Here is a 16,631-nt window from a genome sequence, read left to right as displayed (position 1 = left end):
AACAGGCTGTATTAAATATAAGTCACTGACTATGATAAACGATACAGAACCTCCTCCCTGACAATATCGCCGAGACAGTTTGTTTATTTTTGGACCACAATTCTTATATGAGACGATTCTATGATGACCCAATGTTATTCTCCATAGCTAAATTACTTTACGAACCAGGGGATGAACGAGTGACGTCAGGACTTCTGTACTCTATTATGTTTTGGAAAATTGGGTCAGGGGAAATAATGGAATGTTAAAGTGAAATGTGTAACCATGGTAACCATGGTTATTGTGCATGCAGAGAAGATGTTCTCTGCGTTATGAATTATAAAAAACACACAGTATAATGAAATGGACCTTTTTAACGTTTCTTGACTAAAATAGACCAAACAGGCTGGAAGTGTTTACTAGTCTAGAGAGTGTTTGATAGAGAATGAAAGAAAGAGAGGCAGGGGCACAGGATGAGAACACGTGTACTGTAGTTTGGAAGTCTTGTGGCCAACGTGACAGACTGACACACTTTTCACAGGATGATGTTGTGGGTGAAAAAAGAAAAGGGTACAGTCCCTGGCTTTCTCTTTCTGACATGAACAAATATGTAGACTTGTGAGTGACTCTCAATAAAGATCTGCTATTTTTGAAAAACCATGAGAACGTGTGCAAATCTTTGAATATATATTATTTTAAAGTGAACATTTGCTTGCTTCTGGGGATTCTACAAATCTCTTCTAATCCTAACAGTTTTTTGAAAAAACTTATGTTGCTATAATATCAGTGCTTCTCAAACTGTTTTCATGTCAAGAGACACCCCCCCCCCCCCCCCCCGAAGCAAAGATTTGAGTTAGAAATGTTCTCTTTTAAAAGATTTTCACACATTTTCACGATTTTTCCAAAATAGCAGATCGAACAAGCTTGTATATCTGCTATTTTTTGAATAGCCAAAGAAATCTTAAAATGACACAGATGCGTTCCCGGTCTTAATGGATTAACTGGGAACGTTCCGACTCCAAGACTCTACCTCCTGAGCCTGGTACAGGAACAACGGGATGGGCCATATGATGCAAGAAGACTGTATAACAGATGCATGTTATAGACAATACGGTACACATCATGAATCATTGTGCATTCAAGGAGCATGGTATACAGAAGAGGCCATATGATGGCAACAAGGCAGAGGTTGTTTTGGCTTTTGCTGCACTGGCACATTGATGGGCCACGGGTAATGTCATTACACTGAGCACGCGGTGATGTCAGAAGGTCTGGAAATATGCTAGCTTGCAGGTCCTCTCTGTGGCCTTTCCAAGAAAAATGGGTCACGTGTTGACTGATAGTTAATCTGGAGAGGAATCTCCTAATTTGTAGCCTGATGTTTTAGCTGACATTGTTGTCCTCCAATGGCTCCAATTCTGTACTTGGAAACTTGATGTCTGTTTGTGATGGTGACCCAGATTTAACTGATAGTAGGAAAGAGGGATAGAGAGAGTAAAGCTACTTTAGTGGAGCTGTTGGGTCCTGAAGTCAGTCTCTAAATGCTTTGCTCAACTAGAGACTGAGGACAATCTCACAGCTTTTGGACTGGGTGGAAACAATTAGAGAGTTGGAAAAATAGAAAACTACATTGCAGAATTAATCAAAAGTCTTTAGGGTGGCCCTTCATATTGGGACAGTGATTGGTTTCCAAAGCAGTAGGCGTAGGTTTGCCAGTGCCATTCTAGCAACTACCCAATGTATTTGTACTTGTATTTATAGAAGTCCCGAGATGATCAGTAGATGGAGATCTCTGATTGTCAGGTATCGTGAGACTAGGATCCCCTTGACAAATGAAAACGTACTTAAAATGTGTTGTGTTGTGGCCAAGCCCAGGAGATCTGTCACTATCAACCTCCCATCTGTTTCTCACTCATATACAGTACTGTACCAGTGGTAGGTCATCTTCTCAAGTAGAGCAGACGATCAGTGCTTCAGAACTTAGAAACCTTCACAGACATCCAGAAAATGTTCTTTGAAATGGAAAGAGAAACACACGCATGCACGCACACTTGCTCTCTTTACTCTGACACACACACACACACACACACACACACACACACACACACACACACACACACACACAGCTTAGTTTGGTTTAACCCATTAAGACCTGAGGCCGATTCTACAATGTCTTCTAAATCCTAAGTTTAAAAAAAAAACTTGTGTTGCAATATCATGTCAAGGACCCCCAAAATGATATGTATTTGGCCGCAGACCCCCATTTTAAAATATTTTGTTCCAGGGACCCCCAGAAGCAAATATTTGATCTACACGCTCGAGTGCTGCGCTACGAGCTTGTAGATCTGCTATTTTTGAATAGCCAAAGAAATCTAAAATGACACAGATGTGTTCCCGACTTTAATGGGTTAAAGCCATGACTCGGCTCTTTTCACCCACAGATATATAAAGAGCTTAACACAATCCAGTCAGCTAGGAAGGCATACTGCCAGCTGCTACAATGAACAGATTAGAGGAGGAAAGTAGGAAACGGGAAAAGATGAACTTTGTGCTGTTGGTAGCATCTTGATGTTGCATTACTGTAACGGCTACAGGCAAGTATCATTCTGGATCTGAGGCATTGGTTCTCAAAGTCTGGTCCGGGGACCCCCAGGAATCATTGAGGGCGTTCCAAGGGGGTCTCCAGGAAAATGAGGATGGTTCTCTCTACACCAGGGTTTCTCAAAGTGGGTGCTGTGACGCAAGTCCAGGGGTGCCGCGGAATACTTTGACAATATTTGACTTTGTAAAACAGACCTCAACCACAGACCTCAAGTTTTCCTTGTGACTTAACTGTATCTTCGGGGGAAACATTTACACATTTACTTACAGTAATATGACCGTAATATGACATAAATATAAGGTTCTATAAATTAACAATGCAATTCAGGGGTGAGTGGATGAAAAAGTTGTTTACAGGGGTGCCCTGAGCCAAAAATGTGTGAGAAGCCCTGCTCTATACTCTCTCCACTGTTATGTCCCCACTTACCATATACAGTAGACAACTATAGAAGTTTGTACTAAATATCTAACAACAAACAAACACAAAACATATAAAAATGGGGGTCCATGGCCTAATACGTATCAATTTAGAATCTGTGAAATATTTGAGAACCACTGTTTTAGGCTACATGTCAAGTATTTTTTGTCTGAGCCCAGGAGAGCACACATACAGTGACTAAGGAGGAGGAGAGCACACATACAGTGACTAAGGAGGAGGAGAGCACACATACAGTGACTAAGGAGGAGGTATTCAGACCGAGCTGGCAGCGGCTGATGCCGCAGGATGAAGATGTTATTTATAACTGACATCCATCATATTAAAATAGACAGGACACCTGAATGCAGAAAAATATTTAATTGCGCTGTAAGGCAGTGCAAAGTACAAAGTACATGTTGACATGACAACAAAAGTGGCAACGGAAGAACTCTGGTTTGAAACGCGTTGCCATTCTGTGTTGCATGTGTGTCGACAGACGTTGAAGTGTTCCTTGCCCTTAAAGGTGCTTTTTTTTGTACTTTGTAGTTTGCACTGCCTTATAGCACGATTGAATATTTTTCCTGAATTCAAGGACCCAGTATTTTGGACCAGTTTGGAAGCCTTTCCCCTGCTATTCTTTGTTGTTACCCTTTTCTAATCTATTTTCAAATGAAAACAAATTTTAGTGCTTTTTGCAAGATGGAACACCTTTTCTTCAAATACAGTAGAGTGCATGTCTTCAGTCGATACATTGGTGCAAACCTCTTGTGTCGAGAAAAACTGAGGCTACAGTTTAACATGAAACATTCAAATTTAAAGCACTTCTCTATGTGTGAAGAAACCCCAAGTGTGAGGAAAACACTTTACTTTGAGCTTGAGCAATATAATGCTCTGTCTGTCTGTGTGTGTGTGTGTGTGTGTGTGTGTGTGTGTGGGGGGGGGGGGGGGGGGTTAGTCCACTGATGTCAGGGATGTGTTATGCATGGTAATGCTTGGCATAGGTCCACTCTGGGACACAAAGACTTGGTGTTGTTGTTGGGTACTACTGGTCATAGTTGCTATTTTTTTCACAGTGACAAATCTGATTTTGTGCTATTTTTAGCCAAGTCAGCTGTGTATGTGGTTGGTTATAACACAAGTTTGTAGTCCTAGTATAATAGATCAACAACAACAATGCACTGAAAAAAAATATATCCTCATAATTAAATTTTTATTATTTAGTAATAATAAAAATGTAATCCTCATAATTAACTCTTACCCTGCCAGAGTTTTTTCAGAACAGTCTGTAGCCTCTGCCAGGGTTTTGACCGATTTTGGTACCTTTTCGCATAGCCACAAAATATTTTTCTCAAGTATGATTGATCCCCAGAAAATTTCTAATCACAGATGAGATTCAGGTGTGGTTTCACAAATGTCAACGAGGTCAATTTGACCTTGTTGTCATGTGTTGTTTGATGTTTGAAAATAGCTCAAAACCAGTAGTTTCAAACCAAAAAACATTGTGAATTGTTTGTCCGTTTCAATTTTAACATTGAAGTGGATGGAGCAGCAAATCTTTGGAAATTGTTATCTCCTTATTCGTTTGGTATATCGAAAAGGTGTCAATACTAAATAATTCGAGAATCTTTTTAGAATTTTTTTTTTTTTTTTTTTTCCAGGACGTTTTTAAACGTCCTTGGCAGGCAACAGCTAATTTCTCAAAGACGTTTATAAACGTCTTTGGCAGTTATAGAGTTAATTAAACCCTCATTACAAAAAATTGCCTACTTTTTGCTATGAAAAGCTCTGATATCGTAATTTTCAAGCCTTTATTTGTATAGGACAGTGAAGAGAGACAGGAACTGGCAGGAGAGAGAAATGGGGAAGGACATGCAACAAAGGTTCTCAGTCGGATTCAACAGATGCCCCATCTAAACAGTTTTTATGGTTTAATCACTGTGATGGGAAGTGATAATTACATTAGTTAATGAGTTGTAACAGGTTCCTTTTACAGTACCCGTGTTGTACTTTGCTATTTTACTTATCTAGTATGTTGACATTTTGTGACTGTATTTTTTATTGATTATATTTTTTGCAGTATATGTTCAACAGCTAACAGGCTCTCTCTTCCTACCTTTCTCTCAGGCTCAGCTAGAAGCCCAGAAGGCCACCCAGGATTTCCAGAGGGCCACGGAGGTTCTACGGGCAGCAAAGGAAACCATCTCCTTGGCAGAGCAGAGGCTTCTAGAGGAGGACAACCGGCAATTTGACTCTGCCTGGCAGGAGATGCTTAACCATGCCACTCAGAGGGTGAGAACAGAGTGAAGGGTGCTTTTTTGTTTCTTTAGGGGTCGTTCTATTTGCATCTCACCTGCACTAAACTCTTTCCATGGTTAATTCTGTGTATTGACTTATCATGACTTCTGACCGGCTTCTGCAGGTGATGGAGGCAGAGCAGACGAAGACGAGAAGCGAGCTGGTTCACAAGGAGACGGCCGCTAAATACACATCAGCCATAAGTCGCATGAAACAGCTGGAGAAGAAACTCAAACGCACTATCAACAAGTCCAAGTGAGTCCCCTGCTCTGTTCTGACTACTAGCAACCACATTGCTATGCTACATTCTGCTTGCATTCATTCAGTTGGATGAATGCTAGGTAGAGCACCAATAATGACACAGCAATAAGAGAGACATAAAAAAAGAAAATCTAGTTATGCTTTCCTATTTTTTCTTAGACACTGAAACTTGCCCAAAATATAAAGTTAATTTGCAAACCACATCGAATAGGTCTCTCAAATAAAGTCAGGTGATCGAGGGGGAGGTCGAACTTGTTGTTCTTCTTCTGAAATATCACTAAATGATGACATTGTCACTACATGGAGACATTGAAAGAGACAAAGATACAGCTTTAGTGTTAAATCTTTGAAAATGCTTAGTTGGGTAATGTCATTTTACAAAGTTGCAAATAGGACACTGGCTGTGTCCTATTTGCGGCACATTCAACAGAACGATGATATCCATTATAGATAATATAACCAAATATAATCAACTAAACAAGGAATTAAATATAATGTGTAACATTAAAAATGTGATATACAGTATGTAACTGTTTCCCGGTGATACCCCGATATTAACAAACAATCAGAGTTGTGGACTGTTAAATAAGGTACTTTATCTCTCAAAACTACTTTAGAGGCAGGTTACCGCAACAACAAGGGGAACCTTATTGACCTACTGAGTGTAAGGATCTTTTTTTTAAAGCCATTTCCCTTCATGTAAACAAGGACCCTTGAATAAAAGACAGGAAATTCTTAACCTAAAGTAAGACCACTGTTCAACGAAATTGTTAATCCTCAACCAGAACTTATGTAAGACATTCCGTGAGTGCCGTGTCCATCCATACATCACTCATTAGACAGTGTTTGTGGAAGGCAGTGTCAGGCACACTCCTATAGTCTTTCCAGCTGTCAGAGTGAGCTCATTGGCCAACACTCCAACGGGGTTGAAAGTTCTCTCTGCATTGCCTCTGTTAGCCCTGACCTGCAAGTAACAGCATAACATATTGCTTACCGTTGGAAACCATGTACGTATTCACATACATTGTTAAAGGAGTAGTTCATCCAAAAAAATATGTATTTTCTATCAATTACACACCACATGAAGCAATGAATTCATGGAGATTATTTAGGTTTTGTCGCATTCCTAAACCAATAATTTGATGACCGGCGGTCTCTCCGGTAGGAGACTCAAAGTCAACTCAAAGTCTCCTACCGGATACATTAGCATCTTTCTGCCGCTAAGAAAATTATTGGCTTAGTAATGTGACAAAAAAAAAAAAAATCCATGAATTCAAGGCTTCAAGGTGTGTGTAATGATAGAAATTAAGTCATTTTTTGGGTGAACTACACCTTTTAATATACTGTAGGCATTCCCAATGGAAATAAGGAACCCTTAGGGCCTTTTTTTAAATACCTATTATATCGCAAGGGAACTTCAGTTCTCAGTTTCACTCAGCTGAGTGCTGCCCACATAGGAGCACGGAGGGGGGAGCAGTTTGGGGTTAAGTGTCTTGCTCAGGGACACTTCGACACAGTGCTAAGGGCTGGAATCGTACCTCCGGACTCCCAGACGGGCTCTCTAATCATTCAGCTATGGCTGCCCCTTTACAAAAGGAACAGAGCCTCTAACTCTGGCAGTGTGTGTTCCATGTTCTACCCATAGTTGTTCCATGTTCTACCCCTAGTTGTTCCATGTTCTACCCATAGTTGTTCCATGTTTTACCCATAGTGTTTTAGGATCACGGTCAGTTTAAGTTAACAGATGTGCTGAATGGAGCTGGCTTATGTTTAAGGCTTGCTGTGTGTTGCCTCAGCTGTGGGTTAATCCATTCTGCACAGTTAACACATCCACCCCCTTCCAGGTTGTCATGGCAATAATGTTGCTACAGTGCTTTTCTGGGTTATTTGTTTTTCTTTTCCTATTGCTTCTAACCCCCCTCCCTCTCTATCCCCTTTCTTCCACAGGCCTTACTTTGAGCTGAAGGCAAAGTACTATCTGCAGCTGGAGGTATGTGCTGGCTACTGGCTTGTAGCATACTTCCATCTATAGCCCAGTGATTGCCTCTTAAGTTTGTAATGACTGTGTTGTTGTGGCCATAGCAGGGGTTATTTCTAGTCTATTTTGGTTTAATCTGTGGTAAACAACCTTGACCTTGAACTGTGAACATCATTTTACAAGTAATCTCTGCTCTAGAAGATTGCCTTTTTGATGCTACAGGTACACCCTATTTCCACTAAACCCATACCTTTGTAGCATTGCATTAGATGGCTTCTCTGTCTACAGTAGCTTGCCAAATTGTGCAGTTAGCCAGGTTCCTACTATTGAATGTTAATCTACAGGAAAATAAAATGTATTCTTTGGTGTTCTACCAAGTTGATATGTCTGACATCAATAATTAATACTTTGTGGCCTGTCTGAAATCCCAGATCTTCTGCACGCAACAAAGCATAAAATAAGCACAACACCCCTCCCTTTTACATTGTGCTGTTTGTGCTCTAGCAATTGAAGAAGAATGTGGATGAGCTCCAGGCCAAGCTGTCCCAGGCCAAAGGCCAGTACAAGACTGCCCTCAAGAACCTGGAAATGATCTCTGACGAGATCCATGAGCGCCGCCGCAATTCCACCATCGGCCCCCGGGGGCGGGGTGTCGGCGCCGAGGGAGACAGCGTTGCTGGGGACGACATCTCCAGCTTTAAGATGGAGTCAGATGGTATTTCCAGTAAGTACAATTGTGTTGCAACAGAACCGAAACATGTATTTTTTCTGTATAATTTAACACATTCTATTGATTGAATACTTTATTAGTCAGAAACAGCACGTGGTACAGTAAGACATTAAAGCTAAAAGGATAACACAAACACAAAAAAGTCCTGGGGACTTGTTTCCATTGTGGTCCTGGTCCATTCAAGCCGGTAAACGCCTCTGTGTCATTTTAGTTGTTGCCATATAGCAACATTATTTTTTATAAAGATTTGAAGTTTTTCAGAAAACTTTAGATTTAGAATTTAGAAGGCGTTTTGGTTAATGCCTTCATTAAGGTGGAAGATAAACAATGAACTCAGGCTGCTGTAGAGCCTGCGCAGATAGAAGGAGCACTGTTGTGGCAAAAGCTTAACGTTCATTTATACTTCATCAAAGATTTAAAAAAAAATATATATATATATATACTTTTTTTATTTGTTATTTTTTTCCCTGACTGGGAAAAAGTGTTGACGTTGACAACTTTCAGTGGAAAATATTCCACTTAGTTGAATGAAAATGATTATTCAGCATATTTTATGTGTTGTTTTTAACTGCTGCAACTCTAGATACTGTATCAGTTCTCAAGTCCTTGGAGCCTGCAGAGTTGTTATGTACATGAAAACATAACTAATCTTAAAAAGATCTTGAAAACACTTGGCATTCAATGGCTTTTGTGTGTGTGATCAAGCCTGGATCCAATGTGTGGCGATTAGCAGAGCATCGCCACTCCCACCCACTGCTGATTATGTGTGTATTGAATTCATTCACGGGATGACGTTGCCCAGCCGCACTCACTTTTATGAATGGAATGACGTAGGCCTTTCCCCGACTAAGGATTTGTATAGTCGAATCTGATTGGCGACTAATTGCCAATAGTCGACTGGCAGTCGACTAATGCAACACCAATTTTTTTTCACTCAAATCATGCAAAAAATATGTTATGCAATAGAGGAACATTCCATTTTGGCTGTAGGGGTGCTTAGTGTCTGATTTAACATATACTATTGGTTTCTACCAATAAATCATGATGTATATCCTATTTTTGGCAAACTATTAGTTAATTAATATAACAAACTAGGCCAATCTCTCAGTCAAAATAAATAAATAAACTGGCTGCCTTTGTTTGCTGCCGCGGTCCGCGTGTTTATTTGTTTGTAGCCACTCAAAGTTAGGTTTTGTCACATGGATCGGCTTGCTCGGATCGGAAGATACAGGTTCATTGGAGGATCACACTAAGAGGACGCATTTGCTCTGGGGATCGTTGCGATCATCGGGAGTAAACCCTCGGAGGAGTAGGGATTTAAGTACCATTAGGAAAGGTAGAGCCCTCACTTGTCTTAACTCTCTAATTCCTGTGTCCATACCCTTCTTCCAAACCCACATGTACAGTATAGCTCTACATCGCAGAATTTACAACTTGAGTTGCCAGTGCTTATTCCAGATCAGTTTAGTTTATGGTCTGGCACTGATGGTGTGAAACTGCAGCTGAACTGTGGAGGAGCAAGTTGGTGGTCCACCTCCATTCGGCCTTGATTATGAGATATATATGCGGTCCCCCATGCTAACCGCACGGCACCAGAGCATTAGCCAACCCAAATGCAGACAAGGTTATTGTTGTTGCATGTTAACCCGTATTAAAAAGGAATGTGCTGTATTGGCTGTAATTTTAATTGGACAGTTTAAAGTGCATGGGTGTGAGCACAAATGTGGACATGCAGTAAAAGTAAGCAATGACAATTTAATCGTTATCTCTTTGCTTAGGGTTTAGGTTCCTCCAGGTTGGTTCATGGTTGTGACACACACACACACACACACACACACACACACACACACACACACACACACACACACACACACACACACACACACACACACACACACACACACACACACACACACACACACACACACACACACACACACACACACACACACACACACACACTTGATGAGGAATTGTAACTGTTGGCATCCTCCTCCCTGTCACTATGATGTACATTAAACACTTGTTTGATTTCTCTCTGTTTCATATCTTCCATTTCTCGCTTCTCTCATCTCCTCCTCCTCTCCTTTACACCTGGCAGTCTTGTTTAGTCTCAATGCTGTGATGCAGATACTGAAAACGTTAATCACTTACATCAATTTCTCCCCATCCCTCTCTTTTCTCTTTCTTTATCTGCCTCCTCCGCCTCTTTGTCCTCCCATCCGTTTCCTCCGCTTTCCATCCATGCTCCCTCTCTCCATCATCTGAAATCCCTACCACTGCCCCTCTGTTCCTCTGCTGTCACCCTGTCATTTCTCTCATCCTCTGCTCCATCCCTCCCTCTAAATGTCTCACTGCCTTTCTTCCCATTCATTCTTCATCTTCCCCAACATTCTCTCCGTCCCTCTAACATCACCGTTCTCTCGTTGCAGTGACGTCAGTGTGTTTTGAGGATGAGGCGTGCAGCAGCAGTGTCATGTCTGAGGAGGACGACTCTGAGACTCGATCCACCTGCAGTCTCAGCTCCTCGCCCAACAGCCCGCAGGACCTCCTCACAGCCTGCCCCTTCACCAGCTCTTGCTCCTCTCCTTCCTCGTCGCCGTCGCCCAGCCCCTCTCCTTCCTCTTCGTCCTCCTCTTCCTCGCCAGCTCCCCTGTCGTCGAGGCCCTGCAGCCTGGACCTCCCCAGTACGGTGTCGCTGTCCGACTTCGGCCTCATCTCACCCGTCCTGGGCCCGCGCAGTGAGTGCAGCGGGGCGTCCTCACCTGACTGTGACCTGGAGAGAGGTGGGTGACTAGTCTGTGTGTGTGTGTGTGTGTGTGTGTGTGTGTGTGTGTGTTTGATTCAGCTTTGAGGCAGACACTGCAGTGCAAGTGTGTGTGTGTGTGTGTGTGTGTGTGTGCGTGTGTGTGCGTGCGTGCAGAAAACAAACAGAAGTGAGATGAATGGTGTGTTAGAATCTATTCCCAGTATGACATGTGATATTGTGGTACCTGAGAATCTGTTCCCAGTAAGATATATGATATTGTGGTGCCTGTCTGACTCAACACCTGCGCCACAGGAAAAGCCTATTAGTCAAAGTGACAGCCAACCCAGGTGCAGGTGGCCTGCATGCACTTGCTGCTTTTACCTCTGGGTCCATAGTGCAATTTGCTCTGGCTCATTTGGATGGAGGAAAGATCTCGGCTGCTGTGTTTCATATGTCAGTCATGATAGGGAAAATCTTTGTGGAAGGGATTTGCGTGGCCTCTGAATGTACAGTACATGACTGGAAACGTTTTTTTGTAGGGTTTCTAGAGTGCATACCTTTCACAAATACACAACAGTAATGCATGAAGCAGCAGCGGGAGTATTACTTTCAGGCAATGAATCCCAGTGCTTTAACTGTGAACAATTATCCATTCTTGTTATTATTGTAGCAGAAAACAACATAATTTCTTCTGTGGTTCAGGTGACAGAGCAGAAGGGGCAGAAGGGGATTTGGACAACACCCCTAACAACAATAATAACTCCACAACTAACACCAGGAAGCTCCTTACCCTGGAGGGTCGCTTCAGCTTTCTCAATCTGCGACGCCCGCGTACGGATAGCACCAGGAAATTGGACGGTGGCAGCCCAACCTCTCCCCAGAATCCCATCCAGACCATCATCCATTAACCAAAATGAAGTTTGGGTTTGAGGGGGAAAAGGGCCACTCTTAACCAAACTGTCTGATTAAAGATAAGATCGTCATGCTAACTGTCACAGCTATGTGCCATTTGTGAACTCTATGAACAATGAGTGACTAAATGTTATGGTCTGTGTATATACAGTACGGTTCCTATGGATCATAGTAATGATGTTAATGACTGTCTGCGTTCTAGGATTTTTGTGTTTTCTTAGCCCCACTTCCTGACCATTCACTTTTGTATCACAGTTTTCGAGTATGGATATATGTTGATAGTGAATGGTTATGGAAGGGAAATAGGGGTCCAGGTTTTTCTTTTTTACTGTTGATGGATAACTGCACTTAATGTCAAAAAGTAAATACACTGCATATGCTACCTTTTGATTTGAGATTATTCTTACAACTTTTGTACTTCTGTGACTGCCTTCCTTTAATACCAAATGGAAAATGAGGGCTGGTGATGAAAACGGAGGACTTTTGAGTTTGGCATTCTTTAAAGCATTGAATGGTCATCTACTGCTTAGTATTTTAAAAGAAGAAGTCACAGGTGTTGAATAGTTTAATGAATAACCTCAATAATAAACCTTCACATATATGCCCTTATAAATACCTGTACTATGGAATATGTTGTTCTTTGCATTCAGAAAGATGTATGGGCGTCATGGTACATCATGGGCCCTCAAGCATTACTAGTTCTACTTCAGTTTCCATTGAGTTGCATAAAATACTACCCACATCCACAGGCAGTGTAAGCATGTGATCAAGTCTGGATCTTGCATAGACTATGGGGAATTTGACCATGAGCAGGCTATCTTTATAGATTTGAAGAGGATTTGATTCTCAAAATGGCCCATAATGGATTGGTTAGAGAATATGCATAGAAGTGAAGAATGACTTGTTTTTCCACCTCCATGACCCATTTGTTCAATTATCAGTTCTGCTTTTGTGTGGTGGCAGAGAAATGGGTGTCCAGATCTTGAGACGGCATGCACACTTTCTCCTGAGGATGATCATAATAAAAGATAAAGCAATAAAATAACATAATTCTGAGTGTCATAGACATTTATAAACATGGACCTTTTTCTGGAATGAGATGTCCACATTAAAAATGGAGACATCTATCTGTATTTTAAACACAGCCAAGATTGCAGGGCTCTTGAGTGCAGAGTGAGTAAGTTGCCCGATGAAACTGCTGCTGGAATGTGTTAGTGAGTGAAGTGATTTGTGTACATTGGCAGAATGATGGATGTTGCAGAGGGTACTGAGCTTCTATCTCGGTCAGGGCGGTGTAGAGAACTTCTTCCGGGACCACTTGCGTTCCTAGGACCACTCGGAGGATAGTCTTCACGGATCTTACTTCCCTCTCCCATGAACCTCCAAAATGAGGGGAGGCGGGAGGATTGAATATGAAGTCAACTTGTTGAGGGGCCATCTTCGCTCTCAGTTCTGGCTTCATATGTTCGTAGGCGTCTTGTAGCTCCAGGTTCCCTCCGATGAAGTTTGTTCCTCGATCGGACCGGAGTTCGTGAGGCTTCCCCCTGCGAGCTATAAATCGGCGGAGTGACATGAGAAAGGAGTCCGCACTCATGTTTGTGAGGAGCTCTATGTGGATTGGGTCCGGGTCCGCTCCTTCTTCTGTGAACCATAGCTCACTGTTGCCGGACAGGGATCCTTTCGGGAGATGAGCTATCACGTCGGGTTTATTGCTGGCCCACTCTCGCAGTTCAAATCCTCCCCCCAGGAGTAAGACATACATGCTGTCTACTGCCTCTTTGGCTCCCTGTTGAGAGGGGAAACTCTCTAGCCAATTGTCTACGTAGAAACCGCGTTCTATCGAAGTCCGGGCACCTGCGTCAGGCTCCGTGTGCCTGACGACGTGGGTCTGGAGTGCGTATGTGGCGCAGCAAGGGGAGCAGGTGGTGCCAAACGGGAGCACCTGCCATTCGTACACCACTGGCTGTTCTTTCGTCTTCATGTCGCGCCACAGGAATCTGGTTAGAGGTTTGTCTTCTTAGAGCAGGCGTACTTGGTGGAACATGCCCTTAATGTCGCTGCATGTCGTGACTGGGTACGCCAAGCAGGCTGGCGCCCAATGTAGGGCCGGGGAGCAAGCGTTTGTTCATGTTCTGATTCCTGTACGTGTGTGAGAAATCGAAGACTATCCGTTTCTTGCCATTGTGGGTTCGCATGAAGTGTGGTATGTACCAGGATTTGGTGTCCTGATCAAGTCTCGCCTGAGGCACGGCAAGGATATACTCCTCGTCTAATAGCCCTCAGTTGTCTGAAGGGGACATCCATCAGGCCCCGGCAGCGGGCAGCCAGCTCAGAGTAGGTTCTCCCAGTAGTTGTTCGGGAGCTGGCTTCAGGATCAAGGCCCAGTGTTGCAGAGGGTACTGCAAGATATATAAGGACTGTATTTCTGAATAGGCTGGCTCTTCTATTGACCGCCGCGAGTGACTGACGGGGGCCCGGATTGAGATTTGTCCTTAATCACGCACCTTATATATGGTGAAAAGGCCCTGGTATTTATCTAGGTATTATTACTATTATTACTACAACGGCCGAACACTAACCTGTCTGGGAGTCGCAATATTTATGGGTACGATATGATGCCATGCGGTCGTAAGACGACGTCACGCTACCGTTGTGTCCATATACGGGCGTAGTACCGGATATCGCTGTTCTTTGTAACAATGGATGAGTGATATTTGAGATTGCATCCTCTGCACAGTGTCAACAAATGGATCTGTATTAGCGGTTAGATACACGCTGTCCAAAATGTACCACAGTAGTGTGTAGGATTATACTGTATGTGTGGACTTGGCTATGTTACATTAGTTTAAGATGAACCTTTATATGCTCATTTTTTGTGTTATTTGTCTTTGTAATGCACTTGTCACATTATGAGAGAAAACATCTGCCATTGTTGGCATGCGTCATTGAAATTAATTGTTACCACTAGCTCTAGTTGAATATAATTAACTTGTGGTTAACAGTACCGTACCTATTACTTTCAGTGAGGCATGCTCAATTGTTGATTAGCTTGAGTGCCAAATATAAAAATCACATTGTAAACAGTGTTGGGTGATGAAAAATAACTGGCTAAAATGGAGAAGAAAAAAAATCCTTTACAAGCTTCCTCTCCTTGCGTCTTTGTAGTAGCGTTAAGAAAGTGTGCAAGGAACGGAGACTGTTAGGAAAGCATTGCTTCCTGTAAACTTTATCCTGTCTATGTGTGTACAACATGTAATGTTATGCGTGTATTACGTGTCACATTCTGGTGTGGAATTAATGATGTACCCATGACCAATGTCCTTTGATAGCTGTATTTTTCCAGTGGGCCATGTTATGGTAGAACTTTCCGTCTTATTTCCACAGCTTATGTGCCTGTTTTTCAGATGAGAGTAAAATAAAAGGTTGTTCACTGCATTGTTGCCCTGCTCTCATCCAAGTCTATTTGCTGTTTGAATGGTACAGTAAGTCATCCAGTATGCTTTTAAATTGGCTAATGTTATACACCATTGAGATTGCATCCTCTGCACATAATTCTATACTGTAATGACCCAAATATGTCATACCATAGATAGACTATAGAGCCATGCCATACGGAGACGTTTGGGGGCGCTGGAAGCAATATCAGGGGGATGCTGAGGTGCTATTGGGGATGGGGCAATTTAATATATTCAAGTGCACATTTTCTTTTTTTCATTAACTGCAGTCAAATGGGGTGTGGTTTCTGAATTGTGTGTAGTTGCACATTTTGTATTGGGACGATGGAAGATTGGCTAGATTTGTAACTGTTGAATGGGGTTTGTACAGGTGGAAGCATGTCATGTTCAGTATATGTGAATGTGACATGATACTGACTGATACATGATACTGATATACTATAGTAAGTATCATAGTCAGTACCATAGCCATTAACCATAGGCAGCACCATAGTCATTAACCAGTCACTACCATAGTTAGTCAGTACCATAGTTATTAACCAGTCAGCACCAGTCATTAACCATAGTCAGTACCATGATCATTAACCAGTCAGCACCAGTCATTATCCATAGTCAGTACCATGATCATTAACCAGTCCGTACCATAGTCGACTCATTGACTATAGTCAGTACCATAATCAGCACCATTGTCATTAAACCAGTCAGCACCATAGTCAGCACGATAATCAGTACCACAGTCAACAAACACCATAATCAGTACCAGTCAGCACCATAGTCAGTACCAGTCATTAACCATAGTCAGTACCATTAACATGATACTAACTTGATGTCCTGGGGCCTATTACACGAAAGGAGAATTAAATAAGCCTGGATTTAAGTCAAATCCAGGTACAGCCTCAGCCTGGTTTATTCCGTTCCATGAACGCCAAGCCAGGCTGAAAAGGAGCGACTCGAGCCAGGATGGTAAAGCCAGGCTTCACGTATTCCTATAAAAGACCATGAAAGTCGATCCTTGAACTTGACCAATCATGGAGCCCAAAACCAGAGCGGCGTTCTTCTCTGTGGCTGAACAGCAGCACTGCAGCAGCTCATGGAACAGTGGCGTTCCCAGGGCAGGCGAGATCCCCCCCCCCCCCCCAAACAATAAGCACCAAAAACAATTAGGCGGGCTAATGGTCCGACGGCCACTATTCTGTTTGGATTATTTTCACTGCCTGTTTTTCAGTCAGTCTTTTACTTCATTTTCTAGCGGA

At 42.5% G+C, this 16,631-nt stretch overlaps 1 protein-coding gene across 1 annotated transcript in view; it reads left to right on the top strand.

Annotated features, from left to right (window-relative positions):
- Nucleotides 1–13,413, top strand: part of sh3bp5b (SH3-domain binding protein 5b (BTK-associated)) — a 30,560-nt gene extending 17,147 nt beyond the window's left edge. Inside the window, exons 4-9 of the mRNA XM_080426015.1 lie at nt 5,123–5,287; nt 5,418–5,548; nt 7,502–7,544; nt 8,037–8,256; nt 10,695–11,048; nt 11,714–13,413. Of these exons, the coding sequence (XP_080282141.1) occupies nt 5,123–5,287; nt 5,418–5,548; nt 7,502–7,544; nt 8,037–8,256; nt 10,695–11,048; nt 11,714–11,919 (1,119 nt within the window). The 3' untranslated portion in view covers nt 11,920–13,413. The remainder of the gene's footprint in view (nt 1–5,122; nt 5,288–5,417; nt 5,549–7,501; nt 7,545–8,036; nt 8,257–10,694; nt 11,049–11,713) is intronic.
- Nucleotides 13,414–16,631: the final 3,218 nt, after the last annotated feature.

This window comes from Gymnoscopelus braueri (assembly GCF_963280865.1).
Source record: "Gymnoscopelus braueri genome assembly, chromosome: 4".
In the NCBI taxonomy this organism is placed as follows: domain Eukaryota; kingdom Metazoa; phylum Chordata; class Actinopteri; order Myctophiformes; family Myctophidae; genus Gymnoscopelus; species Gymnoscopelus braueri.
This window is presented reverse-complemented; position numbering and strand designations above follow the sequence as displayed.